The sequence below is a fragment of the Hippoglossus hippoglossus genome, chromosome 14 (genome assembly GCF_009819705.1).
Source record: "Hippoglossus hippoglossus isolate fHipHip1 chromosome 14, fHipHip1.pri, whole genome shotgun sequence".
Lineage (NCBI taxonomy): Eukaryota > Metazoa > Chordata > Actinopteri > Pleuronectiformes > Pleuronectidae > Hippoglossus > Hippoglossus hippoglossus.
In genome coordinates this window covers 22,237,021-22,256,331 of record NC_047164.1, presented here as the reverse complement: position 1 = coordinate 22,256,331, position 19,311 = coordinate 22,237,021, and the positions used below count along the sequence as shown (strand labels likewise).

Here is a 19,311-nt window from a genome sequence, read left to right as displayed (position 1 = left end):
TTTATACAGATGAGAGACAAATTAAAGGAAAAACCAGAAAAATGAGTGGAGAAACAGGATGACAATGGTCCTGTCTGTAGAGCACAAGGTCTCACTGAATGGTTTGATGAATGATGTGAATCATATGCTGTAGTTTTCACAGCCCAGTTGAACACGTGTGGGCGATTTTTTCTACCAGTGTTATCTAAACACTAAATGAGGGAGTATCTTTTTGGGAGAATGGCGTTGGAGTTTGGAGAACTGTATGGATCAATGCCAAGACACACTGAAGCTGACGGTGGCCCAAAGCCTTACTCAGACACTTAAATGTAGTTTTTTCTCAATTCTTTGCCCGTATTTAAAACTGATTATATTGTCCAGATTCGGACCATGAATTTCTCTTCTATTGGCTGACTGGAAGAGATTTGACAGAGACTCCATCTTTACAAAGTGTCTCTATATACTGTATACTATCTGGATCATTTACTGTCCATTGTTCATACAGAATGTGACACTAACCAATTTGTCCTATCATTTTATTTTAGGGATGGGGATCAGAAATACAAAAGCTTTATTCTTTTTCTTCTGCAATAAAAGTAATCAATATAGAACTCAACTACAGCCAGAAGAGACAACCCTGAAGGATGTTAGGGTCACAGTCAGGGTGAAGAAAACATACACTTACATTTTTCGTTTAATTTCAAGTGTCATGACAAGCATCATGGCAAAAAAAAAAAGTAAAAGTAAAATAAATGTGTAATATGGTGCTTTCCAAGAGACATGGAAAAATTATTCATCTTGTCAATGAAGACAAATCAGTGTGTTGACTTTGCAGGGAAACACTCACAAGGATGAAAAAGGTCAATCTAGGCATTATTACAGTTGGAAACAATCAGTTGAAGTGGTTAAGAGGACAAATGCTCTTGGATAAAGCTAAAGATTAGTTTTAACATAATGTTTTGGCTAAAGCCAGCTGTGAGAAGCATCATCATCACTACCATCTGACAACATACAACTCACTAAAGAGAAGCAGCTCCAGCTATTACATAAGAGAGGTTAGGCCTAGTGTACACTAGAGAATTTTCAACTCTTAACATATTGTAAAAACGTGGCCTCTTATTGGGAACGCCCCCAAGATAGTCAGTAGGGGCGAATCAAGACTAAAATTGGCCCAATTATCCTCAAGTGTGCCCCAGCCCTTAGTGTGATATTTGTGTCCAATGATTTAGTATGGGCCTCAAAGGGTGTCAAAAAGATTTAAAGGATTGACTAAAAATGTCCCTCACTCCTGCTTTACTGGATGTTTGGATTTGATGCATTCAAAGAGACAGTGTAAATCTGTCTATACCAAACAGATATTTGAAATAGCTTGGAGCTTTGCTACTTTCTACAGTGGCTTCACAAGTACTTGGACTACTTCACTTTTTACACCACTTTATGGTGCTGTAGACTTAATTTAATGCATAAAATGCCATTTTTGCCTGAAAATCTACATTTAATAATTGACGACAAGTTTTTGCATACAAGTAAAAATTTTAAAAACTTAATATTTTCTAATGGCAATATATCTGCCGAAATATGTCCAATTAAAAAGTTTCTTATCCTGCACTGCACAACACATCTAATGAAAGGTTTTTGAGGAAGAATCTCGCAAAATCTTATTGAGTTATTAGGAATAGACTGATAGCCTGATTATATTTTGTTATATGTGCATCCTAGAAACTCCTGCTGCTTTGGCTGCTATTTTTTCTCAAGCAATACTACACAGACTAAGTTAGAAAGAGTCCCTAATGACTGTCTCTACGTGTGCGTGAGATCAGTTGAAAATATAACAGTTCTCTACTGTCAAAACTTCAGATGTTTTTGTATTTAATATATGTGTTTACATCCCTAGTTTGACATAATGTTAAATGAACCATGATAAGTGCAGGAGAGCCTAAACATAAAACACATTCTTTCTATTTTGTGTAAAGTGTTCTGCACATTACCCCGTGCACAATCATCAATAATAGCTCATGATGGAAATCATTTCATCTTATCAGATATCTTGAAGGTGGGTTACACCAGCTGCATTTCTGTACAGAATGGAGATTCATCCTGCCAGCTGAACGGTTGACAACTTGTCACTTTGAGCAATTATTTAAAAAACTGATGTTTGACGGATCGGGACTAAATTAAACGCCAGATAAGGTGTTTGTTTCAGATGTACCTTCGACAATAATAACCTGCCACAGTATTTCTGGAATCCTTAAACTGAGGATCTTTTCACGCACACTTAAAATATAAATTAGGCAAATAGGCAGGATACCATTTAGAATTCTGTCTACTCTCTTATCTACATCCAGGAAACAGAAACACATACTGCGATGTCAAACACCATCATATACCACAGCATTGATAATGATGTACATATATTCACTGCCAGCTGATGACATGACCTCAATGCTGTGTGACTTCAAAGGTCACATCCTACTCAATTATAGTAGAAAATCTCTGGTGTCGTGTGAAAACACCAGCAGTGCTATGATGCACTCTGTTCTGCAATGTTTACTAATGCTGAATCTATTTTCAGGAGCTGGAGTGAAGTGTAGTATCTAGTTTGGATTTGACAAGTACAAGTTTTAATCCTACTATCACTTACTTTAAAGCCACAAGAAGAAGATTTAAGGTAAGTGGGTTGAAGCTAGGATGGTAATGGTACGTGCAATATGACACATCATTAATTGTTAAGTAGATAGCCTACACAGGGATTCCCAAATTTTATTCTGTATTCAATAATTGAAACCTTTTCAACAGCAGGCGTGATGTGTGAAATCATTGACAATACAAAAAAAATAAGTAAAATCAGCCTCATCCTTTAACCTTAGCTCCATATGAATACACAAGCAGTTCCTGTGTTCTCAAACATATCTAAAGGTCATTGAAATGTTATTTGACCAAGGACATATGAAGGAACTCCACTTAAATTTCCCACTGGGCTTCATCCTCTTGCATACTTTTCTTCTTCATCTACTGTTTTGTGATCCAGATTAAATTCCGGAACATATATCATCTAATTTTTATTTGATCTGCTAGTTAATGACCACTCAACTTTTACCACTGTTGTGCTAACCTGCCTATTAACCCAGCAGTAAAGAGATGAACACTTCTGAGAATGAAGACTTGAGCAGAAATGTCATGACATAAATAACTGTAAAGATACAGTTGGCTTCAGTGGGGCTGAAAAGCGTATCATGAAAGCCGGCTTTTTAGACCTGAAGCAGGGATGATGCCATCACTATGTAATCCAGCTCTGGCAGACCATCTTATTTAATCTTATTTCTATCGGGAAACTCGATGATGCACAGACATTTTATTGACTATTTCCAGATAAAATGGGCGAATTAAGTAAATTTTTTCAAACCAGTGACAATGTGTCACTTTGATATTATTAAACCAAGCAGAGGAATTTCCCTGTTAAAGGTTAAATTGCACATAATTCTTCAGTGGGGTTATTTCACTGCCCCATATAAGTCTCTTGGAAGGCGCCTGTGTAATCTCTCATTGTACAAAACAACTTATCCCCCCCAGCTTAAAGTTGGTACTGTATCAGGGTGGTTGCCATGTAAAACAATGAAATGTCATTATTACTCTTTGTAGCAATAGAAAACAATTCAAACTCAGATCGTGTTACTATTATCATTTAAAATGTATGTTGTTTAAGCTTGTATTGTCATCTCAATATTTTATACTAACTTTATATTTCATGATGATTCTACAAATGCAGAAATGTAATAGTAGTTTCACCTAAACTTGTTATATTCACTATCTTTCATTAGCATGTTAGCAAGCTAACATAAGTTCAAAAGACAAAGTGCAGCTGAGGCTGATGGGAATGTCATTTTTTGTTGGTATTTGGACATAAACCACAGTTCTATTAACCACATTAAACAGATTTTTTATTTCTTTTTATTCAACCCTGGTTAACTATGGCTGTGTCTTTCTAACGTAAGTAATTTTTAAGTAAAATAACTAAACATAGTAAAATAAATATCTATTAGGTGCAGCATGTAGAAAATTAACTGTACTTAAAATGCACTGTTGTTGTATTGTCTTATCATTATTAAATATATGTATTTTCCTATTTTTTTATTCAAAAAAATAAAAACACCTCTCACGCTTATTATTGCTTTGACATCTTAATTATTTGCAAGCGGCAGCTTTAATGCCGCGGCGAGCTGGGTTTACAAGGAACTAGTTTTTTCCTTGTCCCACTAATGTTAGTGTTATTCTTAATTTTAGTGGACATCAGACTGGTGATGCGTTTCAAAGAAGTCGGCATGTTTGATGTGCTACCAGCTCCATATCCAATAGCAGTTGGGCAATGTTGGGTTTTGTATGATCCACCTGTCTTTGTCCGTTGTCATTATAGTTGACTGTGAAACTGAAGTGTTCCCACACTGCAGAATTAAATGATGAGGGAGGGTGTTCACACTCCTGCTTGTCTGCGGTCGCTATGACCACAAGCCGACAGCACATCCGGTCCTTCGCTAAAGTTGTCCCTCTGAGTTTTGAGACCCGTATGCACACAAATACGTTCCGCACGTGGACTCGCTGCATTCATTCGCTACACGTGCGTACCGAACCAAAAGGACCATCCCAGAAATATTCAGTTGGGATACAATACATGGTACCATTACACCCCTACTGATCGACCACAAACACAAATATGTAACATCTTACAGTGATTGAATATGATGGCGTAGGCTCACAACACCTCACCATACAGATGCATATCAACAAATTTTATCAGTCAAAATTCTATTTCAGATTTCAGATTTTAAACTCTTATTACTGCCCTTTACACCTCTACCAACCAGGGCACATTTAGTCTAGAATTGTATGTTTTCCAGATTCATATGAGGCCACCATGACCTTTACGTATGCCCATTGAAAGTTAATGTTGATCAAAATTAAAAAAAATTCACTAAAGCCAGACTTAGGATCAGAATGCCAAAAACATGTCTGGTAAGGCCAGTGTGACATTAAACTGTGACCATCCCAATCTAACCAGTTAATCTGAGTCTATGTGATGTATGCCACATTTTAAAGGAATCTCTTGAGGCTTTCTTAAGATTATGAAATCACCAGGTAAAAATCTATCACAGTGACCTTGATCTCTTTGACTTTTGACCTCCAAATTCTAATCAGGTCATCCTTAAGTCCAAGTGAATGTTTGTGCCAGATGTAATAAAATTCCCTATGGATGATTTTGATATATAGCGTTCACAAGAACAAGAGGTCAACATGACCTTGACCTTTAACCATTCTACCACCAAAATCTAATCAGTGAATCTTTGAATCCAAACAATGGTGCAACAAATTTGAAAAAAACTCCTGCAAGGTGTTCCTGAGAAGTTTTGTAAGGGAACAGTGACCTTGACCTTTGACCAAATTCTAAGTCCAAATTAATATTTACCAAATTTGAAGAAGTTCCCTCAAGGCGATCCTGAGATATGATGCTCGCAACAATGGGACAAAGGGACAACCCATAAATATAAAGCTTCAAGCCACTGACTGTGGCCACCGCAGAGGCTTTAAATAAATTCCATATAATCTACTGACGGGTCTACCATATTGGATGTTATACAATTCATATGTAATCAAACTTTTCTGAATGGTTGTCCAGTTCAGAGCTTGAGTGTGCACTGTTTAACTGCCCAGACCGAGCTGTGTCTGCAAAATAATATAACAAGTGAACAGAACGGTAGCCCTAAGGTAAATGCCACAGTCAGCAGGACTTTTGTTCATTGCAGTAATTATGACACACGTCCAGCTGTTCCTCCAACCTTGTTCTGTTCAATCAGTGTAGCCCCGTGTCTTGTCTCAGCTACAGTATATCAGCTTTTTCAGTTGACACATAGCAGCCTGTCACAGAGCTCTACTACTCATGACTGACATTAACTGTGATAACAGAAGAGGACGTTGCTTTTGTTGTGGGTTGACATGCCACCACTGCTGAAGTGCTCATCAAAGGTAGTGTGACTTTTATACTGTGAACTGCACAGACGTTCAAACAAATGTGTTGTATCAATAATTCCTTCTTAAGTACAAGCCCAGAACAATGCATGTTTGACTGTACTGGTTTCATGAGATGTCTCATAGGAGCGCTATTTTAAACTCAAGGCAAATATATTAGCTTTGAAGCAGATTCATGACCATCAGAAAATGTCTGCTGGGGTATGTCATTATTTTTTCAATTCCACAATTCTTCTGGACCGCCTGCAAGATCTTCCACGATGATTGAGGACATTCAACAATGTAATGTGTTCCTTAAGTTCCAGTTTCACTCTAGCTTTCTTCCTGAATGACTATTACTGCATGTATACCTCTTCCTCTCTAGACTTTTTCAGAGAAATGTTTTATATTTAGTCTGTTTTTAGTCTTTTCCTCTCACAGTGGGTTTCTCCTTCCTCCTCTTTGTAAAGATAAGACAATGCTAAGTTGTAACCCAGGGCAGATGGGTATCTTGGAAACAGTGCTTCTGTAGTTGGCTTGACTCATTAACCCTGCACATCTAAAGAGAGCACAATGCAAGTCTCTATATATCTCTGCAGCTCTGACCATGACCTGTGACTTTATTCCATGATTTAATGCATGGGCCAAAGTGGGAGGTTGGTGTCAGTCTGCATGTGGCTACAGATATTTCAGTAGCTGGCTACTGCAATTTCAAACAAACAGATAAATCACTGACTCACCAAAGGATATAACAGTGATGTGTTTTTAGCACTGGGATATGAAACATGAAGAGATTGAAGAAAGCAACAAGAGTTTAAAATCAATCAATCAATCAAATTTTATCTGTATGGCCCATATTCACAAATCACAATTTATCTCATGGGTATAACATGATGCGACATCTTCTGCCTTTAATTCACCATGAGAGTAAGGAAAAACTACCCAAAAAATGCTTTTCATGGGTAAAAAACATAAAGAACATCAACACAAATGATGAGGTGGTTCAATAATAAAAAAATCCTAAAAGAATACAGAGAGTCAACAGTTTGTAGTTGACTTGTAGCAACTGCAGTATTGTGTGTTATACTTTCCAAACTTAAGAACAAACCAGCAATACATATTTGGCATGAAACATTATTTACTATTTACAGTGACTTATTGCGTTGTAGATTGTAAATTGATAAAACTGCCACATTTGCCCACTGATCTATACTCTATAACAAAAGTAACTAAGTGAATATGGTATTTGCCAGGTGAAATGCTGTACCTGGTGTTTACTAGACACAACGTTAAGAGTTTTGCCTTTAGATTCAAATGTTTGTATCTTCAGACCAGAATATATATTTTATTCACACTCTCTTCACTTGGAACTCTAGCACAATGATCTGATTGATGAAATTCTGCTGATCCTGAAGCTCTGATAGTGACTGTGACGTTCTAAGTCACCTCCCTGACAAAGGTCCTGCTTCTTTTGCTGGACAGCTAAACCTCTGAAGTGGGTCTGGTGATTCCAAACTTTTTCCATTACACAATTATTGAGGCCACTGTGATCCTGGGAACACTAAAGCTTTAGAAATGGTTTAGACCCTTACCCTGATCTATGCCTTACTACAATTTTTATCAGGGAGGTCTACAGAGAGTTCCTTGGATCTCATGGCCTGTTTTTGTACTGACACTGCAGTTTAAATTGTGGGACCTTACAGGTACGAACGTTTCTGAACTATCTTCAATCAGTTTAGTTTGCCACATAGAGAATTCAATCAAGATCTAGACCCATCTCAAGCAAATTTAAAGTAAAGAGGATAAACCTGACCACAATTTGGAGTTCCACAACAAAGATTCTGAATGCTTTTATCGAAATGTTATAAAATGTTTTTGATTTCTACATTTTGTCAGTATGGCTTATTAGGATTACAGTGGGGTGGCCTGACAATGGTCTCACACTTCTCACTATGTTCTGACACAAACCTCTCTAATAAAATGGCTGGAATGGCTTCTCTTCGGAAGGGCATCTGATGTCAACTGGTAGTGATGATGATGATGCTAGTCACAGGTGACTTTAACCAAAAACATATTGTTAAAACAAATCTTCCCCTTTCCTAGTGACAAGCATGACTTGCAAAGACAGCAATTACTCGCCTGCATAACAATTTCTGTTAGAATGTGATCTTGTGGTTGCTGTCTGTTGAACACCCAACTCCACTGATTAGCATTAAATTTAACCAAGAGCACTGGTCCTAGCATCTGAATGTTTACAGCTGTAATGATGCTGAGACTGGACTTTTTCATCATGTAAGTGTGTCCAAACAAACTATGAACAGTGGCTTGACTTCAACAACGAATTAATAATTTTTCCATTTCTGTTGAAAAGCAGACATTCCCCATCTACTTTCCTTGACAGTCCCATGGTTGCTTCAGCAATGACACAAAACACAGAGGCATGTCTTCCCGCTGATTGTTTTTTGTTATTTTCTTTTACTGCAGAGAAAAATTATTGCTGTCATGAGGTATATTTTTAAGAATTATCTTGCAGGCCAGATCAAATTGTCTGCCGGAGGTTTGCCATCCCTGCCTCACATGAAGAGCTTCTGCGCAGCTTTGAATGTGAAATGTGTCATCTAAAAAATCTAGGACTTAAATGAAATGTCATTCTACCCTATATGACTTAGTCAGACTCCTCCTGACTTTGGTGACCATCTGACTAGAACTTTAGTGATACTGTGAGACTGTCATTTGTAATTTTGTATCTCAACAGTTACTAGATGCACTCCCATGACATTTGGTGCACTGGTGTATTCGTGTTTCCCTCAGGATGAATTTGACTGGTGACTAAAGTGTCTAATTTGGTGTGTGTGACTTCATGTATTAGTCAGTGAATGCTAACATGTAATGCTAACAGCAAATAATATCTGATCCCCCAGATACATTTGATAATTTGATATTATTACACAATATCGGTCTGACAAGAACATTTATGGATCTTTGTCATGGTAGTGACAATCATAAAATTGCCTTTGACAGGGACTTTGGATTTCATTCATATCCTACTGGTCTTTTTAATGTGATCAGACCATAGCTTCTAAAATGTAACAGTCAGTCCTGTCAGGGGATCAGTGCTCTAATAAATAAAGACTAAGTGTGTGGGGATGCAGAAAGATTGAACAAATATTCTGTATTTTCTAGTCGGTCAGATCATTTTTCTTCCTGCAGCAGGAGGCAGGCGGGATAAGAAGTGTAAACAACAGTTGAAAAAACCTTTCATTGTATCTGATGCAGACAGTGACAAATCAATCAGATGGCTTTCAAGCAGATATGGAGATTAGTACATGCTATTTAATTACAAAGAAAGACCATATTTTAATATTTTCAACTTGTGACACATTGTTACAAAAATGATTCAGTATATAGTGGATCCTGTTATAGAGATTATGGTTAGTGACAAACAGCTTGTATAGATTAAAAAGCTTTAGGAATCCTTCCTAAATGTTGCTGGAAAAGTTTACAAATTATCGGATTACACTGTTTACAGTGTGTCTGTGTGTGTGTGTGTTTGCTGTCGACACTTGCTCCACAAGTGATATCCTCCTCTACTCATGCTGCCACAGCTCAGTGGGTTATTTTTCCCTCCTGTTTCTGCTGTTACGTTTTGGGACTTTAACAGTGAGTACAAGGGTGGAGAGAGGCAATCTGATCACTGCAAGATTTAATTGATCCTGTATCAAAATTATGAAATCTCTGAATACTTGTTTAAGCTTTATCTTACAAAGCTTTGCCAAGCATAAGCAAGTGTCGTTGCTAGTTTCAGACCGATGCAGCAATTCACATTGTAGCAAATAAACAGCAGACATTTTGAAGAAATCTCAAGGTTTTCAGTGAAACAAAGAAACAAGTCAATATTGGATCGATTCTGCCAACCTGGCAACAGCTGCCATTTCTTATAAAATTGGTTATAAAACCGTGTAATTCTCTTCCTCAGATCCCCAGAGGCTTCTCTTGTTATTGGAATGACAACAAGAGATCTAAAGTTTAAACAGGTGTGAGAGAGACTTTGCTGGACATCAGGACACCCGGGATTTTCTTTTGAATCACTTTCAAAAAACTATTCTTTACCATAGCTCATTATTAACTTATACTTTTTTTTTTAAATAGATCAACACATGACAAAGTGTATTGTTTTAAGTAAGTTTTGTCTATTTTGCAACTATATTGTATTGCTATATGAATACAGTTTGTCACTTATTAGTTGGTTATTATAAATTATTTATTATTGCGTATTAGTTACTTATTATTGGTTACTTATTAGTATTGGATGTTTTCATAATTTTCCATTGGCTATTAAAAGTTAAAGAGGATACTTGCAGGTCTGTCTGAAGCTGTATTTGTTTGATGGCCATATATATTCCATGGATTTAGGTAAAAAACAAAGCAAAATCATCTTTCATGATCATTTATTTGTTATCATGTTACACTCTGTAGAGCGATGCAGTTTAACTAATTATTATTTTGGATTGATTATACAAAATGTCTAGAACTGACTCTTCCAACTCTCATTACATTATTTATGATATGAATGAATGAATGCATGATACAACCACTTTGAATCAAAGGCATAACAGAAGGAAGGTTTAGTCCTGAGGTTCAGTGATCAGAGGAAAGGAAATCATAAGCAGGCGAGGGGAAAATCCCACTCACCTCCCCAGCAAAAAGTCCACATTGAACACAATAGAAAAATAATCTGATGTGGAAGAAGCTGCTGCCTCCAAGGGGAAATGTCATCACATTAGAGCTGTCTACACTGGTTAGTAAACATATTTATTACGATCACATTACTTTACGATGCGTTTTGTAATTATTTTGATTGAGAGACCCCTAGTGGCAGAAAATTACATATCTCCTCTTCTCTCATTGAGAATTACAGGATCCACGAAGATTCAAATATTGTTGATTTCAAAAGGACAGAATTTTTCCACTGATTTACTGAACAAAAGTCCATTGTCAGTGTGTAGTGCATTAACCCTTCACGTTCCACATCACATTTGTATACATTTTATACTGAATCCTGAAATCATGCTTGTGGGTACAAAATGCCATCTCAGATTTTAGTCAAACAAATGATACTAAAATTTGGTGCCGTTTTTGCACATCATTCTGAAGCTAGAACACCAAAGTGAAGTGGCAGTAAGTAAAGCACATTTCTTCAGTAAAGTGAGATCTTGAAGAGCAACAAATATAAATTGAAATGTGTTTTGTTTCACTTCTAATTTTGCTCCAATGGGGTTTGCAGCATCACTGTTGGGTGTGGTTACACATGCAACACCTCTAACAAGAGAGAGCTGCTTTTCAGCCAAACATTAAGTTGCTTTTCAGAATGTGACAGTGGTAAGTATCTTACCAGCATACTCTGGGTCCACGTGAGGAGGGTAGAAGCGAAAATTGATGAAGAAGGGGATGGGCATTCCATACTTGAACCACTCCACCACATAGGGCTGGCCGTTCAGGGGGTGGGACACGTCGCATCCCAGGATGACGTTCTCTCCTGCACGTGCCGTCACAAACTGGGGCTCCTCTCGCACTCCGTGGGCACCTGGTAAAACAGTATGCACAGGTCAGCCCAGTCAACACTCACAGTCCACTTTAAGCCTTGAAACTTGAGCAACAAGGATATATATTTAATGTTGAATAAATCTCGTACTCACATTAAAGCCAGTACAATATTCCTATGTATAATATTCCTGTAGCCACAATACAAACAGTAGGAAAGAACAGTTGTGTATAGGCATGAAGATGATTTTACATACTCAGATCAAGTGTGTGAAAACAAAGTGACTCTTTTTGTGTTATTGTTAGAGGGTTTGATAATTACTAATCTTATTTCTTTGTGGTGATCACAATACCTACACTTGTTTTCTAATATTGGCCAGTCCATACAGTTTAAAAGAAGAGCTTTGCTTGAAGTAATAGATGTGAAATTATACTTATTGAATTGTGGTGGACAGTTAGATCTTCAAACTGATGCCACGTTCATGTGTGTTCATATGAATCTACTGCCAGCAGTGAGCTATACAGTGGAAACCGGATATAGTGATCTTGGAAATAGTGATCGACCATTTATATGGATGAAAAATGCTGTTACCTTTCCCTCAAGTTCTGGGATTATCATACTGAAGCTATGCAATTGGTTATAGTACTCATCCTTACTTAGTGATCAATTGATCAATTTGGCCCAGGACAAATGTGATCACTGTAAGCAGTTTCCACTGTATTAGCTTGGTTTAAGGACTGGGAAGGGGACTAAAGATAGTTGGCTGTTTAACGTGGGCGGTATGTGCTAGACTGTTTTTTGGCTCTGAGCAGTTACCAAACAAGTACAGACACCAGCTCCCCACTGTGACGACCATGCCTGTCGGTAACACTCCTGCACTCACTCCATTTCTTTTTAGTTTATACTTTGTACGTCATGGGCTGTTATTTAATTAACAATGCTATGACGTTTTGGATTAGGCATACTAAACATTCACATTGCAAATACATAAGATAACAGATACATTATGGCTGTTAATACTGTTGGCAGTAGGGCTACATTATTAGTCGCACATATTCTTAGCTCATGTCTGTACAGTACTTTAGTCTGACTTAAAGTTATCGTTGCTCAGAAAAAGATGTACCCCTGGAACAGATCTGGTAAATACAGAAAGCATCATTGGGGTAATCGGGTTTCTGGTTTAGAAGGATGATTTCATTAGTTTGTATTATATTATAATACAAACATATTATTATATTATAATAATATATATTATATTATATATTGTTGCTATATTAACTGAAAGGGTTCTTACTCCGGTCAGTCATTGAATGCTGTATCTTCACCTTTGTGCTCTGTTGAGTTCTACTCAGAGTTTAGTTCTGTTTCGTGGAACAGACATAAGAAAACACACAGTAGTGCAGATGCCTCAGGAGTCTCCTCACACACCGCTACATAACACAGAACTGTTGAATTCGTGCAAATTCATTTTTAAGACCCCAAGCGTTAATAAGTGAGCTTTAGAGGTAATGCTATGTGGATTTTTTAATTTTGGGGGAAAATTTAAGCTAGCTTTTTCCCTCTATTTACAGTCTTTATGCTAAACTAGGCTAATCGGCAGCTGGGTGTAGTTTGCAATCAGAAAGTTAGTGGTATCCATCATCAAACTTTTCAAAGTAAACTATTTCTACAACCATCTGTTCATCTCCATAGAAATGAGCCTTCTTTAGAAATCAACAGAAAAGTTATCAAGAAAATGACTGTGTGGGATAACACAAATGTGCTAAGCCACAAATTCCATCAATCATGACAGCAAAGACTACTGGTGTCAAATCAAATACAGAGCCAAGGCCAATGAGTTCGGCCTTGGTGAACGGCACTTTCAGACACATCCATGGGATCTATCTCGACAGACACATTTCATCGTGTTGGTCTGACAGAATGTGGGCAGACAAAAACATGAGAGGTAATGTTATGTTTAACCTTTCCCCAAAATAATTCACTCCTTGGCGCAATCCCACTGAAACTGTGCATCTGCAGGCTAGCTGCTGGACAGCCACATCGATCCCAGGCTAATTACTATGTAGTTTGGCTTTATGAGCGGAAACCTGGTGTGGTAGCATTTTACCAGTCGATACGGCTAATCAGATGTATTCACTGCTCATCCCTCTTTGACCTGTAAGGAAGCCAGGCAGGCAGATAGGTTCTTCTGCACACAGATGACAGCCTACTGCCTGCCGGGTCCCTCATTGGTGAAAGCAAACAGTGTACCATGATGTCAAGTTGTGTGCACCAGTAACCAATGAGACTTCATCCATTTCATCAGCAAACAACTAAGACAAGGGACAAATCACAAGTTTCGGGGTTATATTCTGTAGCACAGCAAAAATGTGAGTCTGGAAACTATTAACAATATATTTAGAGGCCGACCAAAAGGACTAAAATCATTTATTAGTCCGGAGGTCAGGAAAATGAACGAAAAAATTCACTACAACTCTTCCCTAGTAATGGTGCTATCAAACCACTCTGGTGAGGCAGAAGAAAATATTTAGAGACCAGGCTATGGAAAATGATCAGCGGTAGTCTGAAGCTTTATTTATACAAATACCATACCTATAGTGGCTGTGGGTGCAAAGCTTGAGCTATACTGCATTGATACTTAATTAATATTTGGGAGTTTAAAAACTAGATAACTATATTATGCCTATTTGCAAAGGTTTGGGCATCAGAACAAAACTGAAGTTTTGTTAAAACATGATTAAGATTCGCAGTGACCCCCCTCTGCCTAAAAACAGCACCAGTTCTCCTCAGTACACATGCACACGTTTGTCTTAACAGGTAGCTTCATCCAAGCATCTCAGTAGTCATAGTTGTTCTGTGGATTTAGTTTCAGCCTCTTCTGTCCCCATGGCAGCTTCAGCGACACCACATGAGGACCACAAGATTGGTCAACCTGGGCTGCTTATGTTTTCTGCCACAACTGTAGAATAATGCTGGTGGAGATTGCTGTGAACAAAACCTGAACAAAACTCAAAAAGAGATCTGTTATCTTCTCCTTCTCTTGCCTAGTGACACACATCGTCACTGCAAAACTGCATGGAGCAGACTGTTTGCTCGATTGGTCCCAAGCTGCCTGATTCATTTGCATTGCTGCAGGAGTCAAGAACTCTTCCTCGACATGTTAATTAATAAACATAAGGATTTTAAAGTACTAGAAGGGCACTCTGAGAGTGCATACCTCCGCCAAGGCTAGTGCCCTATCTCGCTATGTCAAAGCAGTGTTTCCCAATAATTATCTAGACTCTGAAGACCTGCCATATTCTAGTTTGTCCTGCAACAGTTTCATAATGTTGAAAATGTTAAAATTTGTCATAATAACATAAGAGATCTTTAACCTGATGTTTTGCTCAGTTGCTGCATTGTAAAGCTTGTATGCAGCAGTATTTGCCACATGCACGCAACATCAATACAGTTTAAATGCCCTAGATGGAATTACTTCAGTAGGAAATGCTGCAGAAAAAGTCAAACTAAATTTCCGGATGTGCCCTTTACTCTTATCTGCACCAACTTCTTCCCTGACCCATACCCCATCCTTTCACCAAGTTTCATGGTAATCTGTCTGGTAGTTTTTGCATAATCCTGCTAACAAAACAAAAACATAACCTACCTGGCAGAGGTAAAAAATATAAAAGAGCAGACTGATCACACTTTATTCATCTAAAAACTATGACTGTTGATTGGAATATGTGAGCAGAAATTATTCTAAATTGATTCAGGAACAACAAAACTGAATCAAATAACTGATTAAGTCAGTTTTTTTTTCATGCAGTGCAACATGGGAAATTGACCTCCAGACAAATAAACACTTACCATAATTTTAATCATATTCCAGGACAAACATTGAGCCTGAAAGTTATATTGAAGTTTTGGCAACTGGATTTTAAAGGGGGGGGTTGTTATCCAAATTATTCATCACAATACTTCACTGACTCTTTCTGATAATATGAATGTTACCACAATTAAATACAAATAAAAGGCAAATGTTTCTAAATTAATATCTAATCCAGAATTCAACCATACACTTCCATTATACAAAGGTCACCATGTCAATTCCTCTTTCTTCACTGGGGAAAAATCGAATGGTACAATAAAACATGGCCGAGAAGTGCTTGAAGAAACAGTGAGAACGAGATGAACAGGGGCTATTGGCAGTGATACAGTCTTCATCTACATTTCCTCCAGCAGAGCAGTGCTTCATTTAACAGCAAGAACAAGGTTTAAAAACACAATGACATTCTGCTGAGCTTCAAAAGCAACACTTGAAGTTTCTCCATTTTGCAATTACCAGAATATGCTCGCTGTAGAGCAGTCAAACAAATCACACTGCTGTCATAATTGAAAAACTATTCAAGGCCACCAGTACATTTTCAACAGTGTCTTGACTTGACAGCCTGATCTTTTAAATGCATATTTAGATCCACTGCAAAGAGTGAAAAGCCTCTAGTCACCTTGAACTGAGGTCAATATAAAAAAGCAACAAATTGTGAAAGGTTAGTCTTGACTGTGAATGTGCGTCCATTATAATAAAAACTCTTGCAGATGTACATAGAAAAGAGCCAGCTGAGCTGAGATTGAAGGCATAGCACACATTAAACATTTCATCAGAACACTGCAGTCACCTTGTGAAATATCGTGCACAATAATGGACTATCTGTGATCACATGATTAACAATACGGATCTCTAATTCCAACTTGACATCTGTTACAGCTCCATCTGGTACCAGGAATAGAATATCTGCCGTATATATACAGTGTTACATCACTGAGAGGCTGTGTGTATCAGAGGCAGCCTGTGGATTCATCATTTGATGTGTATGTGTGCGCTCATGCTTGCTGGCAGAACCAGATAATAACCGAGCAAGTGTGCTTTTCCCAGTGGTGCCCCCCCCCTTTACACACACACATACGCACACATGCTACCTCTGGCAGCGCTACGTGTTGATTGGTTGCTGGTGACATCATCGCAGCTAGCACAAAAACAGGCCCCTTGGAAGGTATGACTTCACTGTTTATATCTGATGAGATGGAGAGGGAGCGAGAGAGCAGAAGACAGAGAGGAGAAGCAGAGCTGATTCTCTCCCCCTCCACCGCCACCCACACCTCTCCGTAAGGGTTTCGCTCATTGACAATCAAAGTCCCAGGGGAGGGCACCATCACAAGGTATAATCACTGAGGTGCACTCTCACACACACATACACACAACACAACCAAGAATCTTAGCAAGAAGGAAGAGAAAGGGAAGGTTCTTTTGTGTGATAGTTGAACTCACTATCAGATCAGTATACTGTACTGCACTACCAATTAAATCAAGTCAGGAAAATATAGATGTTTAATGCATCTGATTCATACTACATCAATAGTTGTAGGGCTGACTTTATTTGAAATTTGAACGTTTGTTCAAATGAGGGGGGGGTTGAAATATTCATGTTTAAATTTAAAATGTGTGACATCAAGATGGAGATGAATCCACTTGTGAAATTTCCTAAGATTCCTCCCCCTTTTCGAACTAATCTATAGTGTTCTGTGTTGTCAGTCACTGAAATGTATACGTCAACTGCAGCCATCTTAGAGACAGACCTTGATCATGTTCTCAATGGGACAGTGTTGAAGCGGAAAGGCATGCGCTGCAATGACAGCGAAGAGACATTGAAGGCGGGGTCATTTAAATAACTCTCAGCTACAATATTGAATGGTTGACAAAAAACTCCCACTTATCCTAGATCGTGACAAGAGACTGTGAGGAGCAAGTCACGATAATAACTGGTTTTCTGTCTGACTTTACACCATAAGCTTTAATTTACAAGTTGGAGAATAAAGTTCCAACATGGAGACAGGTAGTTTGAGGCAGGCATTTACTTCTACTTATGTTGTCTCATTTTCTAAAACAAAAAAGAACAGAATGTGATATTTGAGTGTTCATGGTGTACCGAATTCAGCTTCACGATGTTCTAGTACAATGCAATTAAAAATCCAGTGTGATTTACAAGTGATATTTGCTTCCAGGCCGTGAGGTATCATAGATAAGCGGTGGCTCTCTTTGAGAACAGCATATTAGAAAATATATGAGAATATAATAGACCACACATGAGATTGTATATGACAGTATAGAATGACTCATTTTTACATTCAACGCTGACAGAAAACTGCTTTTCTATATTTAAACAAGGTGACAAATGATACCGTGCATGAAGATTCAGTCAGTGCAATGAATAAACAATACAAGTATGGCACAACACACTCCAGCATACTATTCAATCTGACACTCCGTGTTGGCAGTTAAAACCGAGCATATATACAAGCTTCCCCTGTCCTTGTCTCAGCTGGTCCCATAGCTCGTTCCTGGCACTGTCTAGCAGTGACAACTGGCCCACTCTGCTAAGTGCCAACCAAAAATGAAAAATAAATGAGATTTTTACACAATGCAACATCAATTATAGATGACTATAGCAAGGCCGGTGCATTATCATACAGCCTATCATTCTTGCACCTGCACTTAGTCTTTGTGTATCTTATTCCAAAGTTGAACTCAAATTGTGGTGGTAATAAAACGTCAGCACTGTGAAATTAATGGAGGCATTAATAATGCTGACAGCCAGCCCACGAAGCCATGAGGGTGCACAGAGCATTAGAGGCATATAATAAACAGCAAATGGCCACAACATTTTGAGCTACACGTCTTTGAACTTTACTGCTCGGTGTAAATGTATTTTACCTGTCACGTCCCAACACAACACAGCAGCAAGGCGGCATCAATCCCTTTACCAAATCTACTCAAGGTAAGTTTATGCAGGTGAGTGACTTACTCTCTAATGTCTAGTCTCCTAAAACATCTGCTTTTCTTTTTGTCACTTGGCCTCTGAACTCAGAGTTATGCAGCAGCTGCATTTCACAGAATACACCAAGTTGCACATGGCAAATAGACAACAGTTTTAAAAGCTTTAGCAAAACTGGATTATCAGGATATGCCCAGGTGTATGTGTGACTGATGCCGTCAAGCACAGAGGACACTCTTTTACATGTTGTTTGTTTTTTCCAGTAAATCTGACAAACAGATGTTTTGGAAGTATCCATAGAACCCTTTGCTATACTGAAATGTGTTAAGATTGTGATAGATATACAACTAAGTCACCAGGTATAATGTAGCATAGCTTTTGCATCTCTGTTAGCTACATGACTCGTACTGCTTCAATGGAAAAAAAACCTAGCCTTTAAGCAGTGAACACTTTGTATATATATATATTGGAAATTACCATTATAAGAAGTCTGCATAGAAATTGCATGCTGAATGACAACTTTTAACTTAGTTAGAAAAAACAGATACACACAATAGTGTATTTTTGCATGCTAACGCAACAGTATATATAGTTTATTTATCCTAGACTTCATCCCATGCGCTGCTCATGCCACTGCTGACTAGTCTCCTAACCCCGCTCATCGATCAGCCATATTTGGCTCCTGCAAACCTGCACTTCCTCTTTGCCTTCAGGCTCCAACTGCCAGAACCCTTATTTCCACAAAAGTTATTTTTTCTTGCAAATAAGAAACAAGGTCACAGGAAGTGGCTAAGCTAGCGGCCACAGCCACACGATGGTGTGTCTGAGGGTCTGTGAATGCACCTCGTAGGAAGATATCAGCGTACATTTAGGCTTAAAACACAGTGTAAATGACATAGTTTCGAGTCAAATATAAATGTTGGGGCTTGCGGCGCTTGGATGACACCACCCGAGCCGTATGGAGGCATGTTATGTTTTTTC

The 19,311-nt window shown here is 38.2% G+C and overlaps 1 protein-coding gene across 6 annotated transcripts in view; it reads right to left on the bottom strand.

Moving 5' to 3' along the window:
* The window catches only part of LOC117774428 (protein turtle homolog B-like), a 116,369-nt gene that overhangs the window by 70,314 nt on the left and 26,744 nt on the right, over positions 1-19,311 (bottom strand). For all 6 annotated transcript variants that reach the window (XM_034606848.1, XM_034606850.1, XM_034606851.1 and 3 more), the window contains exon 2: positions 11,369-11,560. In XM_034606848.1, coding sequence (XP_034462739.1) covers positions 11,369-11,560 — 192 coding nt within the window. The remainder of the gene's footprint in view (positions 1-11,368; positions 11,561-19,311) is intronic.